Genomic DNA, 25,579 nt, shown 5'->3' on the forward strand with positions numbered 1-25,579 from the left:
AGCCATATTGGTCTAGAAATGTTAATTTTTTTCATCTTTTTTTTTTCCATGTGTACAGGGGTAACACATCATACTAAATATGTAAGGTCATATCTATGTGGGTTTGATTATAGAAACTAATAAAGTATTCTCTAAATAATGAAACAAATAATAAGACTATAAGAGCAAGAAGCAATTTAAATATGCTCAGGGACCATTTTCATCTCCAGAATTAAGGATTATTTTAATGTTACATCATTGCCTTTTCTCTTTTACTTTCCTTTTTAGTTTTATTTTAGGATTCCCTATTTTTAATGTTCATACACAGATTTCTTTAACTGAAATACCGAATAGTTTCTCTGGTGTGAGAAACTATAATAGTACACAGGATCCTAATGAGATAATTAATAATGTGAAATAGGAAGTAAAGGGCTAAAGGTGTAGGGAAAGTGGGAAGGGTGGGGAAAGGTAGTAAGGGAGAGGAAAAAAATATGAGAAATTGAAGAAATGGAATCAAAGTGTTTGTAAATGAGGAGGGGAGGAGGGGGTGAAGGGAGGGCAGGGACAAGGAGAAAAAATGAGAATCAAGACCTATTATGTAAAGGTACAGGATCCCAATGATGAATGTAACTGTATTGTATACCTAGATTATACCAATAAACTCAATAAAAAGAAAAAAAAAGCCATTGATAATTGAGGGCCAGTTGACTCCTGACACACAAAAATCGGTTTTATGATTAAAAAATGTACACTCTAAAAATCATTTAACTTTATAGATATTATAGAGTAAAACTGCACAAATATACATATGTGCACACGTTTGTACACATGCACACATCCCATAATGCCTTGCTTCCAATGATTTCACCATACATGAAATATTTATTAGTTGCAGAAGACACACATTGCTAACTCTAGACAAAAGTCAGTTTAATACAATGTGTGTTTTGCATTTCTGCACGTTATCATAAGTACTGACCTTGAATTTGTCAAATATATGTATTATTCATTTTATAAAAAGGGGTGATTGCTATATCGAGGGCTAACTACTATTTTCTATTTTGGAACGTAAATTCACCAAGAGTGCATTTTATTTTACATCTGTAATCAGAGAACAGTGATCTTTTATTCTGCGTATGATTCCTAAACAGCATTTCTTTCAATCTTTTCGCATTCTTTTAACAGGCTAGTAAGCCAGCATTCATAGTCGTCACTACTTCTGATTCCTACTTCATTATTTCATGCACTCTCTGAAATCTTATTTAAAATAAGCTAAGCCTTAAATAGCTCCTCGAATTTAACCGTCCTACTTCTAAGTCTCCAAGTCCAAATTCATTTCATTAATGTTCATATACACTTGGCTCATCCCTCTCCAAAAAGTAGAGAAATAAAGCATCAGTCAATATGAAGTTTTGCCAATATTCTTTACTGTATCAGGTATTTCTAAAGTTATGGTCAATTGTAGATCTCAGTGTCTGAGGTGATCTAATAAAACTACCGACAACTACTAAACTATACACACTTTTTCTGGCAAATACCTCCTTGCTATAGTTTATAATCTAGCAGAGAGATGACTAGAGCTAGTAAACAAACAAAAAAGCTTTCTTACTCCTCTGAGGAACCTGATGGGAGGAGTTTCACTGTCAGAATTTTTACTTCCCACAAAGAAATGCAAGTGGATCACTTCAAAGATTAAAGAAAATGCAAGACAGAAAAGCTCTACATCATATAACTCGTATACAGTAAAACTAAAGGACATAAAAAGAATACTGAATAATAGCATAAGACTAGCTTTGAAAAGATTATGGGATTTCATATTCTAACGGTTAATAAAAAGAGCTAGAACTCCAAAAATTCTCTCTGCACTTCTACAAGATGAAATCTCTTACCATACTTATTTACCTAAATGTGTTAGTTTTATTACTCTTTCCCAGTGCAATGGTGATGAAATTGGTAAGTGACAGACAGGCTTCCACAAAGAGTTTAGTCACTTATAAAAATTATACAGCATCTCTGTAAATGATGAGTATCTGAAGAGTTAACTTTATCTTTAAAAATAGTCTTAATAGAGCCCAAATAATCAACAATGAAAAAAAAATCAATTATTACTAAGCCCAAGAAAGCAAAGTTATTAGAGGTACTTAATTCACAAGAAAAGATGGTTTTCTGCTTTTTAAATATGGATTAGAATAAATCTAATTTTTCTTCTTGCAAGAAATAGTCCAATTCATATAAAGAAAACTGGCCTAGAGTGGAAATGGCCCAATTCAGTAAAACCTCATTAATTTTGATCCCACTAATTAATTCTGAGTTGATGGTTACTTTGCAGCCTGTGTGAAAACAAATTAATGGTATAAACAAAGCAAATGTCTAGCCTATTTAAATGTGAAAGGAGAAAAGACCATTCAAGCACTACCTTGGTATTAATTTTAATTCAAACAATGAACCAATTAATGATAAATAATTCTCGGCTATCTGTTAAATGAAAGCACTTAAAAGATTTGCTAAAATACAATGAGCTTCGCTTTCTCTTATCTGTCCTCAAAGTTATTAAAGAAGCACTTCTTAAAGAATATTTTAGAACTCATATTTCTTCTTGATTTTGACCCAGCTTCCCCGCAAATGAGTTGAATGAGCAAACTTCCTTTATTACTGAGATTTAAGTTAATGGCATCAACTAATTCCATAATGTGATTAATACCATTCTATCTCACTTTATTTCACTTCAACTTAGAAAAATCATCTCAAAATGAGTTAACACTGATGTCATTATAACAAGATAATACATAAAACATTTAATGGATGTACTTAAAGTGATAATAAAACTAAAAACATGAACTGCATATCAACTAATCTTATTTAGAAAGCATTTATACTCCAAACTTTCTTGATTACACACTATTCACTTTAAAAAATTTTAGAATGTATGCCATATAAAGGATGGCTCAAACTTTAAACAAATTAAAGATGAATTTTTTATGAAATACATTAGTAATTCTATGTTAATTTAGTTAGTAAAAGGGCACAATACACATTCTTAGCAAGTTTCATTGCTAATATTAGTGGATGTAAATACATAATTCATATAATTAGGAATTATTTTAATCGCATTCTTTTCAGATTGACCAAATGATCTTTGTTCAAAACTCAATGTAGCTGATGAACAGATATTTATTTTTCATTAAAAATACTTTTCCACAAAGGGAATTTAGCTCAGTGGTGCCACCGCCTGCCTATCATAAGTGCAAGGTCCAGGCTGGGCATGGTGGATCACGCCTGTTATCCCAGCAATTGGGAGGCTGAGGCAGGAGGATCGTTGTGAGTTCAAGACTAGCCTGGGCTACATAGTTGAGTTCCAGGTCAGTCTCAACTACGTAGTGAGACCCTGTCTCAAAAACCCAAAAAAAAAAAAAAAAAAAAAAAGTACAAGTCCCAAGTTCAATCCCAAGTACAAAAAAATTTTTTTTCTATCAATATTTTTACACTAATTTGTGATGGCTAGGTTAAGAATTATATAGTACAGGTCCGGGGATTTAGTTCAGTGGTTCCAATGCCTGCCTGGCAAGCACAAGGACCCCCAGTTTGATCCCCAGTACCAAAAAAAAAAAAATGATAAAAAGAATTATATAGTACAATTTGCAAATCTCTTAAGCAAACATTTTAACTGAAAGTACACCACGTGACAACAAAATTGGTCCTCTTGGTGTGACATACCTACTCTTGCCCTAAACAGTATGTGCCTATCTTGTTTTGTTTTTGTTTTTTGACACATGGCCTCACTATGTAGCCCAGGCTATGACCCTCCTGACTCCGCCTCCAATTGTTGGGATTACAGTCACGTACCACCATGCCTGACTTTGTTTTTTTGCTTTTTGTTTTTGGTATAAGTGCACATCTGATGTGTGACACAAGGGAGGGTACCAACATCCATACATCTAATCAATGTTCAGAAAGCGACATTCCTTATCATTGAAAATAACTAATAAATAACAGTTCTAATACTTTCTTGCCATAACCCAATGATTGTCTCACAGTTTCCACATTAGCGATCACTGCCATCAAATGATTTAAGATAAATTCCATTAAAAATATTTTATTGTTATAGAAAACTTGTGCAACATGTATTGAGCATCCTATCCACCTTACTAGTATTTTTAAAGTAAAAATTATTCATCAAATTAATTCTATCCTAGAAGCAATATATACCAATGATATCAAACACTAATTAGAAGTAAAAGCAAACAATTAACACTAGAATATTTAATCAAGTAAAAATTCTATTTTTTAATAAAAATGTTAAGAAAACTGGGGCAAAAAAGAAGAGAAGAGACCAAAACAAGTATAAACTCCAAGGCCAATCTTTGTTTTTCAAAGAATTCTAATCCTATACCAAATAAAAGCTCACTGAATTTGCCAGTAAATAATTCTCACAGGACATTAGTGCTGAACAGCAGAATGCCACAAGCTATCACAGAATCTGATAGAGTCAGAATATACCACCTAGTTCATCCAGTCTGACCTTACGCATTTTACAAGACTTCATTTTAAACCATTCCCAGAAACATCCTACGTAACCTGTTCCTAAGCATCTGCCATGAATTACAGAAATTAGAGACAGCTAGTTTATCCCATCCACTACCTCTCCGGGGAGATGATTCCACTTTCCAATAGTTTCCAATGTTAATAATATATGTACTTTTTTATTTTCTACTTTTGCTAATTTGTTCTCTAAACCACACTATTGTTTTTCTTCATATTTGGTGAGCAATCTTGTATTTTCCCATAACAATTCTTCCTTTATATGAATATTCTCTAAATATATGAACATTCTATTGTCTCCCCTTTTATATTAGACAAGCTATAAATGACTAGCTTCTTTTGCTCATAAATCAATCCCACTACTCTCTTAATCATTATTTCTTGTACTTCCCAGAACTCTTCCTATGGAACATAATTGTGCTGTTAAGATGCATCATTTATCACTTTTAAATAGTCTACCTGAAAGGAAAAAAGGCCCTATCAAATTAAATGTTAATTTCATTTCCACACTTCCATAAAATCAGACCAAAACTAAATTTAAGTTTTAGAAATCTATCCTTTTAAAAAAAGGTAGAAAGGTATTTTTAATACCTAGTTTAGAAAATAAAATCACGTGATCCAACTAGGACACAATATAATACTGAATAATTATGCTCTACATGATTAAAAAAGACCTTTAAGAACTTTTAATATCTCCCTTTATGTGCTGTATATGAAAAGTAACATAAACAGTAAGCTAATTAAAATTAATCTTTCTTCAACTGCTTATGATAACACAGAAAATAAGTAATAAGAATTTAAGATAAGATTAAGATGTCACCTATCACAGAAAAGAGATTTTAAAATTGACATTGTGGTCAGTTGTTAGCTTACGGAAGAATAGGTTAATTTTATCCTTACTTCCTTGGACAAACATAAATAAATTTCTGATAAGTATTTTGTTTGTTTTTAATTCAGGCATTGGTTTTAACTAAGGTTTATCAAATTTCTGGGAGTAAAGAGGTAAGATTCCAAGCTTTAAAAACATGAAAGCAGCTACACAGAAAAAAAATGAGTTACTTAAAAACCAAAAATATCTGTAGGCTAAAAAATTCAAAACTAAATAACCAACCAAAAGAAAGGTCTAAAAACAGAAGCCACATAAGCCTAGTATTTCAGTTAAGAGCTCATTTGCTGAATGTGGTAGCACATGCCTGTAATCCTAGCACTTGGGATGATGAGGAGGGAGGATTGCCACAAGTTTGAGGCCAGCCTGGACTACACAGTGAGCTGAAGACCAGCCTGGGCTACACAGTGAGAACATGACTCAAAAAATCAAATATATATGGCAACAACAACAACAAATATAAACTCTAAAAGTTCATTCAAACACTAATACTTCCCACCCAAGGGGAAACAAATATTTCTTTTTGTTTTTGTTTTTGTTTTTGTTTTTGAGACAGTCATGCTATGTAGTTCAGGCCAGCCTTGAACTCACTATGCACCCCAAGTTGTCTTTGAACTCACAGTGATCCTGCCTCAGCTTCCTGAGTGCTGGGATAACAGGTATGGGCCACCAAGCCTGACTCACTAAAATTTTCATTATCTGCAAGAATCAAAGAAAAGCAAATTCAAACAATAAGATGCTATCTTCTCCTATCAACTTATCTAAACAGCATATATTTAATGGGTTCTTACTTTATAGTAGTTAATGTTTTAAATGCTGGGCAATAATTCAGTAAAGTCTCAGCCATTATACAAATTTGGAAACTTAACCATGGACATAAATAATATCTTGAACAGCAATGGACAATGAAATATGTAGTAAGGTAGAAGACAGTTTGGCAGCCTTAAAAATGTTAATAATCAATCACACAGTCAGGCATGGTGGCACATGCCTATAATCCCAGCACTCAGGAGGCTGAGGCAGGAGGATTGCTGTGAGTTTGAGACCAGCCTGGGTTACACAGTGAGTTCCGGGTCAGCCTCAACTACATAGTGAGACCCTTTCTCAAAAAGCAAAACTAAACAAAAATAAATAAATAAATAAATAAATATTTTAAAAAAACAATAATTAAAAAAAACACAAAACTTTGAGGTTTAATATGGAAAAAAAGTATTCAAGGAACCTATTCAAAGGAAATAATCTCAAGAAGACAGTAGAGACAATTAAATATCCAAGACAGAACTGCTAAATATGATATGCGCATCCATGGATTAAATATAACTTGAAATACATTTGTTATATTTTTAAATTAAGATGCAATATGCAGAGATAACTATATCTATGGTACATATAAGCACAAGTATATAATGAGTGGATTTTTAAAAGCTAAAAGAAAATATATCAAAATTTATTCATGTGGTTTTCTTACATGTAGAAGGGCAGGAGAACTTTTATCTTCTTAATTAGCTCTATTTTCCAATACCATATTTTAAAAAAGAACATATATCAATAAAATTAGAGTTAAAATGATATATTTAAGAGCAAGAAATATGTTACAGGTAAAATAAGATAAAAGGTAACTAAAACTGAAGGACGCCAAGCTTGAGTAATCAAAGAAAAGCTAAAAGATAAAATACAAAAAAAGTGAGCATTGCACAGTTCTCTAATGGAAATTAGAAATTTACAAATTCAAAAGAATGACAGTGTTTATCCTATAAAGTGAAACACAATTTAATTTTTAACTTATTGGATAGTCAAACACATATATATAAATCAGATTTATTTATGTAAATCAATAATAAAAAATGGTGCATGCCAGAAATCCAGGCAGTCAGGAGGCTGAGGCAGAAGGATCACAAGTTGTAGTCAGCCTGGGCTGCATAATGAGTTCAAAGCCAGTCTAGAATACAAAAATAAAAAAGCTCCCTATCAAAAGGAAAGAAGAAAGAGAGGGAGAGAAGGGAGGAAAAGGAGGGGGAAAGGGAAAAGCAAAAATCCAGGGGAAATGTAATTTTTAGACTACTAAATGTGGGAGTGGGTGCATGGTGGATGGACTTCAGCTAGGGTACAAATCAGACTACCTGGGATCAGTTAGTTGTCACACTTGCTGTCTGTGACACGAGTGAGTTATGTCAGTTCTCTGAGCCTTGTTTATCTGTATAGCATCACTAGCAATACCACATCCTATGGAATTGCTGTATGAATTAAGTTAAATAGTGTACAAAAACAAATTAACACCGTGACTAACATATCTTGAACACAGAAATGATAGTATTATTATGACCTCTACCACTTTCATCATTAGGTCATTATATACCATAAATTCCTTTAAAATGTAATTGCATTTCATACTACAAATATAGTCAGTATCGTAGAGTGCTTGCCCAGCATGTATGAGGTCTACAATCCCTAGTACACTAACACCATGCACACAAAAAAAATAACTGTATTTATGTTCTGAAGGGCTTTTAAGTGTTACCAATGTTATATATTGGGGTTTGGGTTTTTTTTTTTTGGTACCAGGGAGCAAACTCAGGACCTTGTGCTTGCAAGGCTGGCGGTGGAACCACTGAGCTAAATCCCTGGTCCAAGTGTTACCAATATTTAAGTGTCTACCTAAGCTGGGTATGGTAGCACATGGCTGCAATCCTTGTACTCAGAGGTTGAGGCAGGAGGATTTCCATGAGTTCAAGGCCAGCCTGGGCTGCAGAGCAAGACCTTGTCTCAAAAAAAAACCAAAACAAAGTAGCTACCTAAAATATTTATAATTCTTCTAGTACATTAGTTTCTCCTTTACATTATTTTTCTCATATTAATACTGTGGTTTAAATTAATCTGATAGTATCTGATTATATCACGTTATATCACCAATATAACCATCTATTATATCACCAATATTATTCATATTATCTTAAAATTACATTAATGATATTTATAGTAGCAATTCTAACTATGAGTCAATAAAGTATTCAACAACTCAACACTTTCCACTGTTTCTTGAATATTTTTTCAGATTTTCTACTGAATTTACTTAATTAGTACTGTATTCATTTCGTACCTTTAAAACATTAAAATTCTGTCTTTAATTTCAATTATGTATTTATGCGTTTTAGGGACCAAAATGGCCAACTTTGCAAAGTACTGAAGAATGTTTGTTTATGTGTATTTATTTCTGTACTGTTTGTTTTGTATTGTTTACTTTTTCGAGACAGGGTCTCACTGTGTAGGTCAGACTGGCCTCAAAATCTCAGTGATCTTCCTACCTCAGCCTCCTGAGTGCTGGGATGACAATCATGCACCACCACACCCAGCCGCTGAATTTCCAAAGGTTTTTTTAGTCAACTCATAAGTGCACTCGGCACACACCAGCTGTGGCCTCTTAACCTGCCCAGCCCCACAAACCTTGGGCCGCATGTGGTCTCCACATTGTTGTGGAACAAAGAACCTCAGTTATCACAGCCCTCCAGGTGGCTGTCTGGTGGTGCCACCCTCTGCTTTCCCACTCCTCAATTTGGTTTTAATCTGCTTGCGCTCCCTTAATCTATTTATCCTGCTCTTACCAGCATCCTTTAAAAAATAAGCCTGAATTTATGTACCTCTGATAGAACCATGGGAAACCTTGTCTTGCTGTCCTGGAAACAGATGGGTTAATGGACCCTGTCCCTACTGTTATGAGGGGAGATACTGAAAGGATCCATGTGTCTCTTTCCTAGCAGCAAATTAACAGAACACATGCTAAAAATACTTGTTTAGAAGGATATTGGATTGCTTTTTAAGTTTATATAAAAGGAAAATTTTAAGAGCTAACCTTTAGGGCCCACAGTTAGGCAAGAAAGTTGTGCTTATTCCATAATTTGTGCCCTAAGAAAAGCAATACTTGGGAACAAAAGTCCCCTTCATAATCCAGGGTTATGCTGACAAAGACTTTCCCAATGGGAATAAGTGCAGCCCGCTGGAACCACCCACACATGTTCTAAGATGTTGAAAATGCCAATTTTCAGGCAATGAGCAAGAAGACACAGTACTTAGGACTACAGTTACAAAGGAATTCAGAAAGAGCAAAACCTCTTTACACAGTTGCTGTCTTTTGGCATCTCAAAATTTTTATCTCATGCAATAAAAGGATACATAGTTACTGAAAAACTCCACTATATCTCATATGTATAATTACTGTGCCAATTAAAAATATATTAATTTTGAGCCAGGCATGGTGGCACATATCTGTAATTTCAGTACATTGTATACTTGGGAGGCTAAGGCAGGAGGACTGTCAGAGGTTTGAGGCCAGTCTGAGCTTCATAATGAGTTCAAGACCAGCCTGAACTACATAGTGAGGCCCTGTCTCAAAAAGCTTAAAAAATAGACAGACAGACAGACAGACAGGAAGATAGATAGATAGATATAAATTTAAAATAATAATACCCCCCAAATAAAAAGAGTCAAAGTCAGACAAGTAGAAAGGACATCCCTAACTTCAAAGGCTCTAAAACCACCTAGCCATAGATGGGTCACAAGAAATGAAAAGTAGTTCTTGCAGAGCAACACAGTACTGCATATCTACCATAAAGTCATTTCAGTACTGAAGATAAATAAACATACTGCCCAGATTTAGGTAATTATCATGTAAATAAGGGTATAATTAACTGAATACAGAAATAACAACATAATTTAATGAGCTCTTCTTATAGTCCAGGCATTATTTCTAAACATGAAACCAACATTCTGCAGAAAGTAGATAGGGCCTAAAGAACTGCTAAAGTTACCACGAGATGAAAACACAAATGCGGGTCTGTTCGTAAATCTCTTTCCCTCATACATCTCACTGGTGTGTGCAGAGTACTTTCTCCGACTTTTTTGGGAAGTCTTCACTAATGGCTAAGACAAATGATTGCTGGTAACTCCAAAACAAGAACAGTCATATAAACATCGACTGTTTCTGTTGTTTTTAGTACACAATTTCCCTCTGAACTTTCTATCATTCTACTTCCATTTCATTTTATTAGCCTATTAAATCTCCCTTTAGATGAATGTAAATATTTTATCTTTCAGTACAATTTCATACTTTATTACTTATTTTTCTCCAAACAGCTTTCCTAAGTGTTCTCATACTTACAAACAACTAATTTACAGCACATACAAAATGATTACTCTGATCTGTGGGTCATTATTTTGAAAGCACTGCACATGTCAAATTCCCACCAGCTTTTGCCTGAATGCAGACATTATCTATTACAGTCAGATCCATCAGGTGCAAGCCAGTCCAGATCCTTTGCATAACATATGCCTTAACACTAACTGGGTCTGCAGACAGAGGTGGCTTGTGTGCCATGGATGATTTTAAAAGCACCTAAAAAATTAATATACCCAAATACAATTGTTTTCCTTGAAAGTCTTCAAAGGTCATCTAGAGGTGATCTTCTGAATGCTTTGGAAAAACCGTTTTGTAATATTTATCATGCTCTATTATAACTTCCTTGCTTGCTAGTCTGCCAGCTTAGTTAGACTAAATTCTATCAGAGACTAAGTCTGAGGCAGTCCTAAGCAAAAATGTGTTGTACCTAACTGAATAACAATTTAAAATGTAATTCACTTCTTCCTAATATTTTTGCCATTTTAAAAGCAATTACAGGGTCTGGGATTTAGCTCAGTTGTGCTGTCGCCTGCCTTGGCAAGTTCACGGTCCCAAGTTCCCCAGTACTAGGGGCGGGGGAGATCAATTATAACTCCTGTTAAATTATCTTATGATCAATTCTCAACAAAAATTAGCCTTTGCTTTATGCCTTTCTCTTCATCCTAATATGAAACATCAATTTAACCAACGACTTCATTCACAGTGTCTAGCACAAATCACTTGTGACTATTGCTAAAAGTAAATTTCATGCCCAATGGAACCTTCTTTACTTCCAACCATATGTTTTAAGAGCTCAAGGAACCCTTCCAAAATAAAGATTTCAGATTTCTTAAATATATGGCACAGTTGGAATAAGGATCCATCTTTTTCACTACTGCAAGAGGGATCCTCATTGACAGACCATTGGTATAGTTACTAATTTTTTTTATTTCCTACGTAATATAAAAGACAGAGTCTTCTACAAAAGTGAATATATAGATATTATATACAGCAGAACAAAACTTTATTTTGAATATATTAGTACCTGATAGCAGTTTAAAAATTTAATAACATATAATTATAAAGAATATAAACTGATCGGGGTGCACAGCCAACAGAGCACTGGTACCTTTTGTGTTTTCTAAATAAGAATGAGATATATATTTACACATACTCTACATACAATTTCTTACACATCTAGAAGATGAGGTGGAGAAGACTATAAATAGAATAATAGGGACTTATGCAAGTACCACAGTGCCAAACCTATTACTAACCTTTTGAAGAACAATCTAGCAATACCTGTTCAAATGCTTTTAAAAATTATTATGCCCTTTTATATCAATTACAATATAAGAATTAATTCAAAAAATCACTCTTGAAAAGCAAAGATACTAAACTATTCTAATTCTTATTCCCATCATTGGTAAGAGGATAACGTTTACTAAAAGCAGTATTTTTAAATGTCCAATAAATTAAAGTACAGAATATCACTAGAAATAATGTAGAAATATATTTCATGACACAGAAGGATGATCAGATCATCTTTTTGAAAATCTGTATTTTTACTATGATGCATTATTTCATTTTAAAATTTAAAACTAATTTCAAAAGAGATTCTGAATGCATAAAAACAAAGAAAACCTGGCTCAGAATCAAAGTATTAAGGAAAAAAAGAATGTTACAGATAATAATGTATTTTAGAAAAATGAAAGTTTTACTCCTTGCTCTTGTTTAATTTGTACTAATAAAAGTGTGTGTATTCTGCTTGGCTTCAGTGACTTTACTATAATTACAAATAATGCTATTTAAATGTGATATTCAAATTAAATTAATAAAAAGAAATTCAGGCTAAAAAATGTGGGATATGAGCTATTTTAGGCGAAAGCTCTCAGTACTTCATTAGGATAAAAATTAAGTTATTAAACAAAAAACCCAATTTGTTAACTGCTGTTACTGGCCATGAACACTAGCCATACTAGTATACATCTAGTCACATATGCCATTCACATTATCATACCTGTCTCTAGGGTTCTAATATTGTCAAATGAAGGCACAAACACTAATGTGTAGGGTAGATAGATGCCTGATATTGTGTTTCCACAAATCCATACTGCCCCCTTCTGGGTGGTTTTGGAGATTATGTGACAAATGTTTTGTAAAATGAAATAATGAAAACTAATCACTTTTAGCTTAATACATTACATAATTTACATGCTCACATGCAGAAATGCAACACTGGCACTAAATAATTTATTTGGAAACATTTCCAAGCATTCTGTTCTGAATAGTTCTAACAGAAAAACAGCTCTGACAATTTAATCACTAAGATAAAAAAGGGAAGTATTACATATTTACTAAAAATAAATACAACATGACATTTGAAGAAGTAACAAGGATTTTTTTCCCCTCTTTCATCATGCTTATTCGTTCTTCTCACTCCTCAAAGCAAACCAGGATCTAAATTTGAGTCTTATTTTTCTGGTTCAATTTTAATTCTTGTACTACTGCCACAGGAATCAGCTATGTAGTCCAGGCTAGCCTCAAATTCACAGTCATCCTCCTGCCTGAGTGCTGAAGTTACAAGCATGTGCCAACACGCCAACCAGCTTTGTGCATTTTTTACATGTAAGTAAATAGTTTTATATTGCATTACACATATAAAAGTTCCATGTCATAGGCTATATTTCTGTTTCGTGGGGCGGAGGGGAACTAGGGATCAAACTCAGGACATTGCAATTGCAAGGCAGGTGCGATGCCACTGAACTAAATCCCCAGCCCTACACTTCTAAGTCCAGCCACGCACTCCAAGCTGAAAATCAACTGAGGAAATGTAGATGGCTCCATGCGAAGTTATCACTATCATGCTTTAAATAACAAATATTCTACTGGGTGACCCTTGTTATTTTTTCATTTCTGACTTTTCATTCCTGTCCATCCTCCTGTTTTGGTTAAGGGAAAAGGGTCTTGATATTTTAAAGTTATTGTCCTCTCATGTTTCTTCAAACTTCTAGTTTTAGTAACATATATTGTCTTAGAGAATACAGATTCCATCAAAATGTATAGTGAATGGAGAACAATAAGCAGCAGAGGAAGTTAAAACTACGCTGGCATGGAGTTGGGAAGGAAGGTGTCAGATCATTTTCGTGGGTCCCATGAAACTGTAATGACAGAGACAGGGAAAGTTCTGTGCTGCAGCTCTGAGGCCTTATAAGAGCTCCCTTCTCATCTACCATCTCCTCAGATTTCCCAGACAATTGTGCACTTTTGTGGCCTCTCCCCTCTTTTAGAGCTCAGATTTTAATTTCCCCCACACATACCTAAGACAGCTACTCAAATTTGGAAAGCATACTATCCAACCACTTGGTGTTGCTCAAATTTCTTAGATGTCAGAATGATAATACAATTAAGTTAAAAGAATCACAGAGGTAAAGAACAAGAGAGACAGGGAAACTTGCTTTTCACTTCTATTAATACCTTTTGCATTTTAAAAGTATTTTAACATACTAATAACCCAAAAGCAGATTAAATTTAAGAAACTAAATAAAATTTTAGCAAGCACATTTTTTAAAAAGAACATTTGAAGTGGTAATCTAGATTAGTAATAAAAAGATTGTGCCTCAAATTGAATCCAATTAAAACTGCATAACAAGTATTGCATCTAAGAAGCAATATGGAAGGCTAAAACCACTCATTTAAAAACAATAAACAATAAATAAATAAATAAAAACAATAAACCACTTGCAATTGCAAAGAAAAACAGAAACTGTATTTTATATTTATACTATATAATTTATATGCTATTAAGCAAATAGTTTAATTTCAAACAACTATTTTCATTTCAATTGTCTTTTACATTTATCAGAAAATGCAACCATCAAAAAAGGGAAAAAATACATAGAAGACCCTAAAAACTCCACCAAAAGACTTCTAGATTTAATAACCAAATTCAGTAGCACAGCTGGATACAAAGTCAACACTCAAAAATCAACAACATTCCTGTACACAAATAACAAACTCACTGAGAGAGAAATTAGGGAAACAACACCTTTTATAATAGGATCCAAAAAAATGAAATATCTAGGAATCGATCTAATGAAGGAAGTAAAAGATCTTTTACAATGAAAACTACAGTACTCTGGAAATGGAGATCAAAGAGGATATCACAAAATAGAAAGATACACCTTGTTCTTGGGTAGAATCATATAATGAAAATGGCCAGACTTCCAAAGTTGTTATACACATCCACATCAAAATAGCAATAACATATCTCACAGAATTAGAGAAAACAATCCTAAAATTTATTTGTAACCAGAGCAGACCTAAAATAGCAAAAGCAATTCTGGGTAACAAAGGCAAGACAGGGTACATCACAGTCCATGACTTGAAATTATACTGCAAAGCTATTGGGATAAAAACAGCATGGTACTGACAAAAAATAGACCCAAGGATTAATGGAACAGATTGGAATATATAGAAATAACTCCAAATCCATTCAGCCACCTCAACTTTGACAAAGGAACCAAACACCTTCACTGGAAGAAAGACAGTCTGTTTAATAAATGGTGCTGGAAAAACTGGCTTTCCACATCCCCAAGATGTGGAAACCATGCATTAAACTAAAATCAAAATGGATCAAATGTTTAAGTATTAAAATAGAAACACTGAATCTTCTGGAAGATAGAATAGGTAGAAATCTTGAAGACATTGGTGCAGGCAAAGACTTCATGAACAATATCCATATCACATAGGAAACATCACATAAAATCACAACTGGGATCTCATCTTACTAAAAAGCTTTCACAAGGCAAAAGAAACTGAATGTAGAAACAACCTACAGTGTGGGGAAAAAAAAATTCTGCCAGCTATTCCTCAGACAAAGGACTCGCTAGAATACAGAAAGAACAACAATGATAAAAAAACAGACCCCCAAATTTAAAGATCCAATCTAAAAATGGGCATAGATATAAAATGTATAATAGATATTCAGAAATGGGAAGAAAATGTTCAAATGAGAAGGGAACAAGGGAGGGGGTAGGGGAAAAGGAAAGAAAGGACATGAAAAGAGAGAAAATAGAAGGAAAAAATGGAAACATAGCTTTTGTAAGTAAGGAAAAGAAGGGTGGGGAGAGAAGGGGAATGAGAAAAAGGAAGATATATCTTGTACAGTACAAATTCCTTATGATATTATTATTACATATACCCGAAATGTATGAATAAATATTTGCTTCAAAAATTAAATAAATATGAAAATGGAGAAATGGTTCATTAAAAATAAATAATGGTTCATTAAAATAAATATTGAACCACTGAGTCTGACACTAAATTAATGCTGATAGAAGTAATATGAAAGGATTTGGGATTTTTAACATGCTATAAATAGTTCAAAAATGAAGAGAAAGGTGCTTAAGGAAACCCCTACAGTACAGGAAAAGTACATCATAACTGTCTCGGGACATGGAGGTGGAGTTAGAAGAGGGAAAAGTCTCTCGAGTTCATTACCACCTGAGGCATCTAGTCTACCATCTAGTTGATAGGAATTTATTTTTTCTTCATTGATTACTTGAGCTAGGAACTATTTTATTTAGTTCATTTTCTTAACAATTTTATATATTTTAGGACACGGTGTGACTATAAAATATGAAAGAAGAAATCATCTACATTGTACATTCTAAACCATGGTCTAAGGAATTTTAAAACAAATCTGTTTTAGAACATCTTTTCTTTTGACCTTGTCAAAATAATTATTTACTTAAATGAACTTTACTGACAAGTATTGACAAGGATTTTGCCTCTACCAAAGCACATGCTCATTTTCTGCTGAGGTAGCAAAAAAAATGTAGAATGTCTTTGGGAATATTTAAATTATTTTAAACAACAACAACAAAAAAAATTTCATTAAATATATATACTTCAACTGCTATTATTTTGTTGTTATGGTTTTGTTTTGGGTTTTTTTTTTTTGGTACTGGGGATTGAACTCAGGACCTTGCGCTTACAAGGCAAGTGGTGGAACAACTGAGCTAAATCCCTGGCCCTTCAACTGCTATTTATTATGTTTCAAGGACACACTATACCATTTAGAAATGAATTAACAGGAAAAAAAAAAAACATTATATCCATCTTCTATTTCTATGTCCTTAATAACATTGTCTAACAATTATGCTATTATTATTATTATTATTATTATTATTAATTATTTTGTACCAGGGATCGAACTCAGGTCCTTGTACTTACTTGTGAGGCAGGTGACAGTACCAATGAGCTAAATCCCCGGCTATGCCACCATTATTTTAAAATTAAAATTGAAAGTTTACTTAATTCTCTTTTTATATTTTAAGTTACTTTCCATTGCTTTTATATGCCTAAGAGCAACATAATCTAGCTTTACCATAATGAAATAATCTTTTATATAAATCGACTTACACTACAGTTTTCAGGTGGAACTAGAAGTTGAGTAATCTCACCACCATGAACACAGAAGATATGTTTCATTTCTCCAGAAAATATGTCCCAAATTATGACCGAAAAGTCCACACCTCCAGATATCAGATATCTCTGGTCATAGCGAGCTGAGACCTGATGAGGATATAGCAAACATGTGACTTTGTTCCGATGACCACGAAGTGTTCTGTGAGGTGGCCAACCTGTGAATGAGGTTTTAGATTTAAAATGGGAAAGATAAAGTCTTAAAAAGTTTCAACAAGTAAACATAAACATGAAATATCAAAAGAGCTATATATTTTATCACAGATAAAACTTCCAATTTTATCTTCTAAAACTGTGTGCCCTATACAGTAGCAACTATTTACTATGGAGACTACGGAGCCCTTGAAATGGAGATTCGTATATGCTGCAAATGTCAAATAGTTATGAAATTTTAAAGAATTAGTACAAAAAAGTAATGTACAATATTGCACTAATAATTTTCATATTGATTACAAGTCAAAATGATAATTGAGAACATTGGGTTATATAAAATATAGTACTATAGTTAATTTAATTGTTTTACTTTTGAATATGGCTATTAGAAAATTACATATATGGATTACATTATATTTCTACCAGACAGCACTGTTATACAAGATTATCAGTGTTACTGATAATAAACCTAGTAATCATAGAAATAACTAATAAATCAATAAACTGTATGTCTCTGTAAGGTATGTCATGACAGGTATTTATCTAAATAACAGGCACTTAATATTTTATTTGTACATTAAACTCTATCAACTACATAGCCAACTAACAATTACACTGATTTTGCTTGCTAAAGACAAACAGTAGGGGTCCCAGAGTTCTCAAAACACTTCATATGGGCAGATGTTTGGTGTACCTCTTCTGAGCATGTGTTCCCCTTGCAACAGCTGAACTATGGCTGTCTGTGTGGCAGGTACAATAATTATGCTTCCATCTTCACGGCCACAAACGAGTCGTCCATGTGCTGGTATGTACACACTTGCAGTTACTTTTAGAGGATCATTACTATTGGGAATCACACTCAGCTGATCTATAATTCCAGCAGGACAAGGATTCAGTTTATCAAATGCCTCTTGCAAACTAATGGAAGTTGTCATTTTCAGCCCTGTAGAGATTTCATTTTGTTTAAAAGAAAAACATTTATACATGTTAAAAATTCAAAACAGTATAATAATGTTGATTAATTCAGTAATACATAAAAAAATCACTTTTATCAGACATAATGCTTAGAAGAAAATTATAAATAAACATTATGAATTTGTTATTCAATGACTAACATTTAAGATGCTAAAATTAATCGATTGTTGCACATGATTTACTATTACCTTCTTCACCTTCCTGTTTATCAGCTATATCTGATATGTTCCAAATATTTAATCTTCCAGAAGAATCACCCTGAATTAATAGTTTATGGAAATATTCCTTGCATCCATAGAAGAACCGAGTCATGGGAGGACAAATTAGCAACTGCCAAAAAAAAATTTCAAATATCTTTATATATATATCCTTAAAATATTTCACACATTAACATTTTTTTAAATACAGATGTTAGGTACTTTGCCTCAGCACCGAATTTTTAAAAGTATGAGTAGTGTGATTCTTCCACACTATTTTAATATAACTGTGTAGTATTAATATGCACATCAACTAATATTCAAACCTAGTATAACATTCAAAAAAATGAAAACTGTATTTATAGCCTTTCTTTAAAATTAGTATTTACACTTTTTCTCTGCTTTATAAAAAATGGTTACTAGCCATAGGACAACTTATTTAATTGCTTATTATTAAATAATTAGTACAGAAATATGCTACTTTTTAACCAAATAAAAATATCTCTACTTACAAAGTCACAAAAGAGTACTGGTTGGGGGAGAGGGATAAAGAAGAATCAAGATATATCATGCATTGATCCCTATGATCAATGTTATCATCATGTATATCTGAAATGCACCAATAAATATTTGGTCTGAAAGCTAAAGAGGAGCGCTCGCTCACTAATCCTAGCTTTTTCACTCACTGTTGATTAGTCACTAAGAACAAGCAAAATTAAACTGCCATGCTTACATAATAGGGGACTCCATTTTCTAATGAGTATATTTTCAACTAATAACATATTTACAAATATGCTATTTCATTTGGTCACATTTACAAAACTAGTCTGAACCTAGCCTGGTAAGACAGCTACAAACTATTAGGAAGAAAACCCATCATAAGTGCTTTATGTATATTTCCATTTTTAAAATAAATTTTTCAGCTTAAGATCTTCTACTTTTGGTGAGATCAGTTATTTACCAATCTTAAATAGTAGTAAACTCCTAAAATTAAATTTGAGAGTATTAATTCACAAATCTTAAAATATTAAAGTACAGAATCTAAGTCTGAAAAATAATAATAATAGCTTTTAGTTTCGTAAATTATAGAAAACAAATCATCTAGTTATTATACTTCATATTAGTTGTTTCATAGAAGGCACTAACCTCTAGAAACTAGATATATTAAGCAATTGCTTCATTTTGGCTTTTTTGGTGTGTTGAACCCAGATCCTTCACATTGACCTACGTCTTCAGGCCCCTCCCCTTTTATTTTATACTTGAGACAGATCTCATTAAGTCCCTAAGCTGTCTAGTTTGGCCTCAAAATTGCAATCTTCCTGCCTTAGCCTCCTAGAGTGCTGGTATTAGACATCCTCCACCATGACCAACTAAATACTGAAATTCTAATTGATATATACACTTAACAAGAAGTTGCCATAGCAGCTGTGATGATATGCCATAATTCAACAAAATAAGTATTTTATACCACATAATACATAATTTTAATTTAAAATGTATTAAGGAGCTCATATTTGAAGGAAAATGATATATGTTAGTTTTGTTTTGTTTTTGTAGGGTTCTGTGTTGTTGTTTAGGTGGCTGGTTTTTTTGAAGCAGGGTCTAACTATATAATTCAGGCTGGCCTCGAACTCCTTCTGCCTCAGCTGGGATTACAGACATGTACCACCATACCCTTCTGTAGGGTTTTTTATAGAAGCCAATGTCTCTTCACTTAACTGGAAGTGACTGTATAAGTTAGACAGCAGTAAGTAAAAGTTTAAGAATGTAAAAAACTGATAGGTTATAGAGGATCCTAACTACCTAAAGAGAGAAATTCTGTATATTCAAAACATTCATGGAAAAATTTCCTTCTCTTCACCGTCCTTCTCCATAAAGATGAGACATAATGTTCAAATGATAAAGCCAGGAAACCCAGGATACCGGCACAGAAATTAACTTCCAAAGCCAAAGCCTCTTTCTTACTGTTAAGAGAATATAGGGCCAGGGCTTTGGCTCAGTGGTTCTGCCACCTGCCTCAAAAACACAAGGGCCTGAGTTCCATAACCAGTACCCCCCAAAAAAAAGAATATAGAATTGAAAATCCAGTACTAAGTTCTGTTCCATTTCAACTTCAAAGAGATATCAGCAGGTTGCTTGAAAATAATAGATTTTTATTTTCATAGAGAAAAATTGTTTTTTCTTCATTTCTAATATGTAATTATTTAAATCATCATATGGCTTTGGGAATACTGCACTGACCTACTGAAATTATAAACAATAAAATCATTCTATGCTAATCTTTGCCCTCATGAAACTGACATGTTTTAATTTTATGGAGTGTAAAATAAACTTACAATGTCAATAGGAATCTTAACAATAGTCATTTCCAACATGTAACCAGCATAAGATCACTTGTACTGTTAAGGAAAAGTGAATGCTATTTTACAGGTGTATTGTGTATTTTAAAATAAGCAAAGTTTAAAATGTGCTTATAATTGACCACATCAAAATGTTCTATAATATCTAACACAGGGCCCTTGAACTGTATTGAATCTTTCAAGTGCTTAGCCACCAAAAGACACAAATAGACAGCTGTGAAAAACTTTCAATGTAACTATCAATTATAAATGATACCTAAAGAATTTTACCTCTTTATCTTTCCGATCCAAGAGGCTATATTGTACTGGAGGTATTAAATTTTCAACTGCTTTCCCCACATCACTACGGAAAGAATCGCTAGCTGGAAGGCAACTGAAAATAGAAAAATACAACAGTCACTTAAAATACTGACATCAAAAATTGTATCATTCCCTATGATAACAAGGCTTCTAGACAACGATTAAAGATATAATTTTTTTGTTTTTATTTAATTTTTGAGACAGGGTTTCAGCCTGTAGTTCAGGCTGGGATTTTTTAAAATAATGTTATAAAAATATTCTTCTTCAAATAGAAAAATCCACCAGATTTTTGGACTTAAAAGTTAAATTAGAATTATAAATCTAAGAAGTTTTAAGTTCTTTTTTTTTGTACCGGGGATCGAACTCGAGTCCTTGTGCTTGCGAGGCAGGCAGCAGAACCACTGAGCTAAATCCCTGGCCCAGAGAAGTTTTAAGTTCTTGAACAAAAATTAAATATGGACTCTATGTTTTCATATTTTGAAGTTGTACACCAAACTTGAATTTGTTTTTTCTTTTTTGGTTTTTTGAGACAAGGTCTCACTATGTAGTCCAGGCTGGCCTCAAGCTCACAGTGATCCTCCTGTCTCAAATGCTGTCACACCTAGTGAATGTTTTAATTAAAGTTCTAACTGCTTATTTACTGCGTACCTGGCAGGCAGTTTGTAAATGTAACTTTGTCCATTTTCAGTCCAGATGATTACTTTATCTGCTGATACAAAGTCACCTCCAGTCCAAGTCTGTCCATTTTCACTAGGACCAGAGCACAACAGGGAATAGTCTCCAGCATCGAACACCTATAAGGAGTAAGAAATTCACAATCCACTTGATGCTACTGTGATTTAAGTAAGATACAGTAGTGTACAGTGACATTTCAACTAAAAACAAAGAAACTTTCAGAAATACACTGAACAAAACTCAAGGCATTAAAGTTTGATGTCACAGACAAAGACATTTTGTCAGTGAACCTGGGGTACAGACACCTTCAGTAGGGATAAAAGAAGTGCGGCTCCAGCCATGTGCTGCCTCTCCATGATTAGGCAAGAAACCATAACAAGCGAAGCAGGTAAATTCTCCCACTCAGGAATGGAAATGTACGGCCTTTATGTATAGCAAAGAAGTACTACATAAAGAATGACAAACACACTCATGTTTATAGCAGCACAATTCTTAATAGCTAAATCTTGGAAGTAAAATGAAATTTTTAAATGTGGCATTCAGGGCTGGGGATTTAGCTCAGTGGTTCTGCTGCCTGCCTCACAAGCATAATGTCTAGAGTTCAACCCCTGGCACCAAAAAAAAAAAAAAAAAAAAAAAAGTGGCACTTATACATAATGGAGTACTACTCTGATATAAAAAAATAAAACTGAGTCATTTATAGGAAAATGACTGTACCACAAGACCATAATGTTAAATGAAATAAATCAGATGCACCAGCTTAAATATCATATTTCTCTTATATGAGAAATGCAAAATATAAAGAGCAAAATAAAAGCTAATAGGAATAGGGCCAGAGATTTAACTCAGTGGTATGGACACTTGTCTCTTAAGTGCAAGGTCCCAAGTTCGATCCCCACTACCAAAAATATAAATAAATACAATAAAAGTTAATAGGTATAGACACATCTTTTGCAAAAAGAAAGGGGACCAAGAAATGGAGAGAGGGGGAAGAGGGGAGAGAAAGGAGATTAAAAATAGAATTAAGATGTGGAGTATATATGTACCATTTTACCAGGAGGAATATGATTATTATGTACCATAAACAAATACTAATAAAAAATAAAAACTGGAAAGAAAGAAAAAAAGAATGGCGAGTAGAAGGGGATGATCTTCTAGAATACAGTTTTATAGCTCCTGTTTTATTTCAATTTCTGGTAACATTTCTAACCATAAACTCTGTATTAGCTTGTTTCCTTATTAAAAAGGAAATTGTCTTGCTTTCCCTTATTGCATCAATATTCTGCAGTATTACAAATAGGAAGTTAACAAACTTTGTTTTATTATTTATTTACTCTTACATACAAAGATGAAGTTACTGTGATCAACAGCACAGAGGGCACTGACTCTACATGGCCTTAAACTGGGAGGGCAGGTCCGAGTTTACAAAGTGCCTTTATTCATTCACTCATTCATTCATTCATTCATTCATTTAATTTTTGCACTGGAGATCAAATTTGGGATCTTGCCCTTGCGAGGCAGACGGCAGAACCACAGAGCTAAATCCTACAAATTCCCTTTAGAATCACAATCTCCATGAAAAGTTCAGGAAAAATTCAGAAAGGGAGATTTCCCCTCTAGCCCTATTATCTATTAAAACAAGTGATAAAGCTATGGAAGTAAAAAAAAATATTGCACTGTATTAATACACAAATGCATAAACAAATTGTCAGTCTAAAAACAGATTCCAGTAATACTGTCTACTAACAAGGCACAAAACAGATGAGTGAATTATTCAGCAAATAGCATCAGAAATGAGGGCATCTGACTGTAACAAAAATAAAACTGAGGGCCGGGGATTTAGCTCAGTGGTTCTGCCACCTGCCTCACATGTGCAAGGTCCTGAGTTCGATCCCTGGTACCAAAAAAAAAAAAAAAAATGAATTTACATCTCACAATTTATTAAAAATAAAACTCAGTTTAAAGAATCATCTGGGGTGGTGCTGCATGCCTGTAACTCCCAGCACTGAGGAAGCTGAGGCAGGGGGATCACCGCCAGCCTAGGCTACATAGTCAGTTCAAGGCCAACCTGTACTATATAGTAAGATGTCTCAAAAGTCAAAATAAAATAAATACCACACATAAGGTGAAATAATATAACTACTCGAGAAAAATGAAGGATTTTTCTTTAAATCTGTTCTGTGGTCAGGTGTCATGGCCCTCGCCTGTAATCCCAGCACTTGGGAGGCTGAGAGGACAGGAGGATCACTTAGAGTTCAAGGCCAGCCTGGGCTACGTAGCAGGCTGTTACACCCCCCACCCCAAAAAAAAAAAAAAAAAAAAAAAAAACTCAGTTTGGGGTAAGGACTTTTAAAATATGTCATAAGTTTTAGAAACTATAAAAGGTGGTATTTCATTACATTAAAAATTAAAACTTCTTTATTGTAATAAAAAAATCATTCCAGTGGGTTCTAGTACTATCCCAGTATTGGTTTTCATATGCATTTATCTGATGGTTTATAAAGCTGAACGCCTTTCTATATATTTACTGGCCATCTTGAGAGCTTGTTTGGAGTTTCTAGCAGAGGAATGGAGCTACTCCTATACCCTCGACCAAGGAAATGGTCCTTCTCTATCAGGGATAGTCTTCCTCTTCAGCCAAGAGCACAGCTTTGGGAGGGACTCACATGGAGCAGTGAGGGAGGAAGGGGACACCCACCTAGCCAGCCAGGTCAGCTGAATCAACCCTGGTGATCAACGGGGTAACAGATATCTCAGCCAGATCGCCCTCACATCCTTACTGGCCATCTGGATTCCCTCTTTTATGTTGTATTTTTATCCCATTTCCGACTGGGTTAATATGCAGGGGATTTTTTTAAATAAATACTGGACAAGTTATTATTACACTGTATCTTCTCTCATTACGTGGGTTGCCTTTTCACTTATATACACATTTTTTAGAAGACAAGACCATTATTATATAATTATAAAACACTCATAATGGACATACAAGAAACCAAACTAGATCTTGCCACTGGAGGGGGTTAGGAAGGGAAATAGCAGAGAGAAACAAGGTATCAGAGGCACAATTTCATGGTATTCTCTTGCACTATTTTTAATTACTAGGTACATGTGTTTTAAATCAAAAGGGATTATAAACGTAGGTCAGTGGTAGAATGTTTGCCTAGAATGTGTGAGGATTCCCAGACCATGACCATGAAAAAAATCAACTCAAAGGAAAGACCTTGTACAGCTCCCTCTGACCAAGTGGCTGCTACTTTTTCTCTCTAATCTTATTCTAAAACAGTAGCAGTGACTAATGTTAATGCTGTGCTATAGTCGGTCCCTTTACTCTTGGATCCATCCCCTTGTGTTCTAAGATAAGGAAACCCAACCACTCCATGTCTAACTGCAAGGCGGTCGAGTACAGATGTAATGAGCAGCTGCAGTAGTCAGACTGAGTTACAACTCAGCAACTTCACCACGGTTTGTATAACTTGAGGCAATTTATATATCCTCTAGGCCTCAGCTGTCTCATCTACAAAACGGGGAAGGTAACGATTCCTACTGTGTAAGCAGCCTCTGAGACAGTCCCACTGCTACCCAACTCCTGGATTCACACCCTCCTCCCTTGAATGTAAACTGGATTTTACTATTTCTAGAGAACAGAACATGGGACAAATGATGAGGTGTCAATTCCAAAGTTAGGCAACTCTTGCTGCTCACTCTGACGGAAGGCTGTGCCTATGCTGTGAACTACTCCTTGAAGAGGTCCACATGGTAGGGAACTAAAGTCTACAGCCAAGAGTCAGTGAGTGGGACCTGGGGCCTTCCCAGCACTGTGTGAGGGACCGTGGAAGCGGATCCTCCCAGAGCTGGGCTGGAGATGAGATCAGAA

General features: G+C 34.0%; 1 protein-coding gene across 2 annotated transcripts in view; it reads right to left on the reverse strand.

Annotated features, from left to right (window-relative positions):
- Positions 1-25,579, reverse strand: part of Wdr7 (WD repeat domain 7) — a 351,633-nt gene that overhangs the window by 282,908 nt on the left and 43,146 nt on the right. For both annotated transcript variants that reach the window (XM_010611541.3, XM_010611542.3), the window contains exons 9-13: positions 21,676-21,821; positions 20,998-21,100; positions 18,359-18,500; positions 17,890-18,138; positions 16,980-17,200 (exon numbers count right to left, since the gene is read on the reverse strand). In XM_010611541.3, coding sequence (XP_010609843.1) covers positions 16,980-17,200; positions 17,890-18,138; positions 18,359-18,500; positions 20,998-21,100; positions 21,676-21,821 — 861 coding nt within the window. The remainder of the gene's footprint in view (positions 1-16,979; positions 17,201-17,889; positions 18,139-18,358; positions 18,501-20,997; positions 21,101-21,675; positions 21,822-25,579) is intronic.

Source organism: Fukomys damarensis, unplaced genomic scaffold, assembly GCF_012274545.1.
Source record: "Fukomys damarensis isolate Sample0158 unplaced genomic scaffold, DMR_v1.0_HiC HiC_scaffold_30, whole genome shotgun sequence".
In the NCBI taxonomy this organism is placed as follows: Eukaryota; Metazoa; Chordata; class Mammalia; order Rodentia; family Bathyergidae; genus Fukomys; species Fukomys damarensis.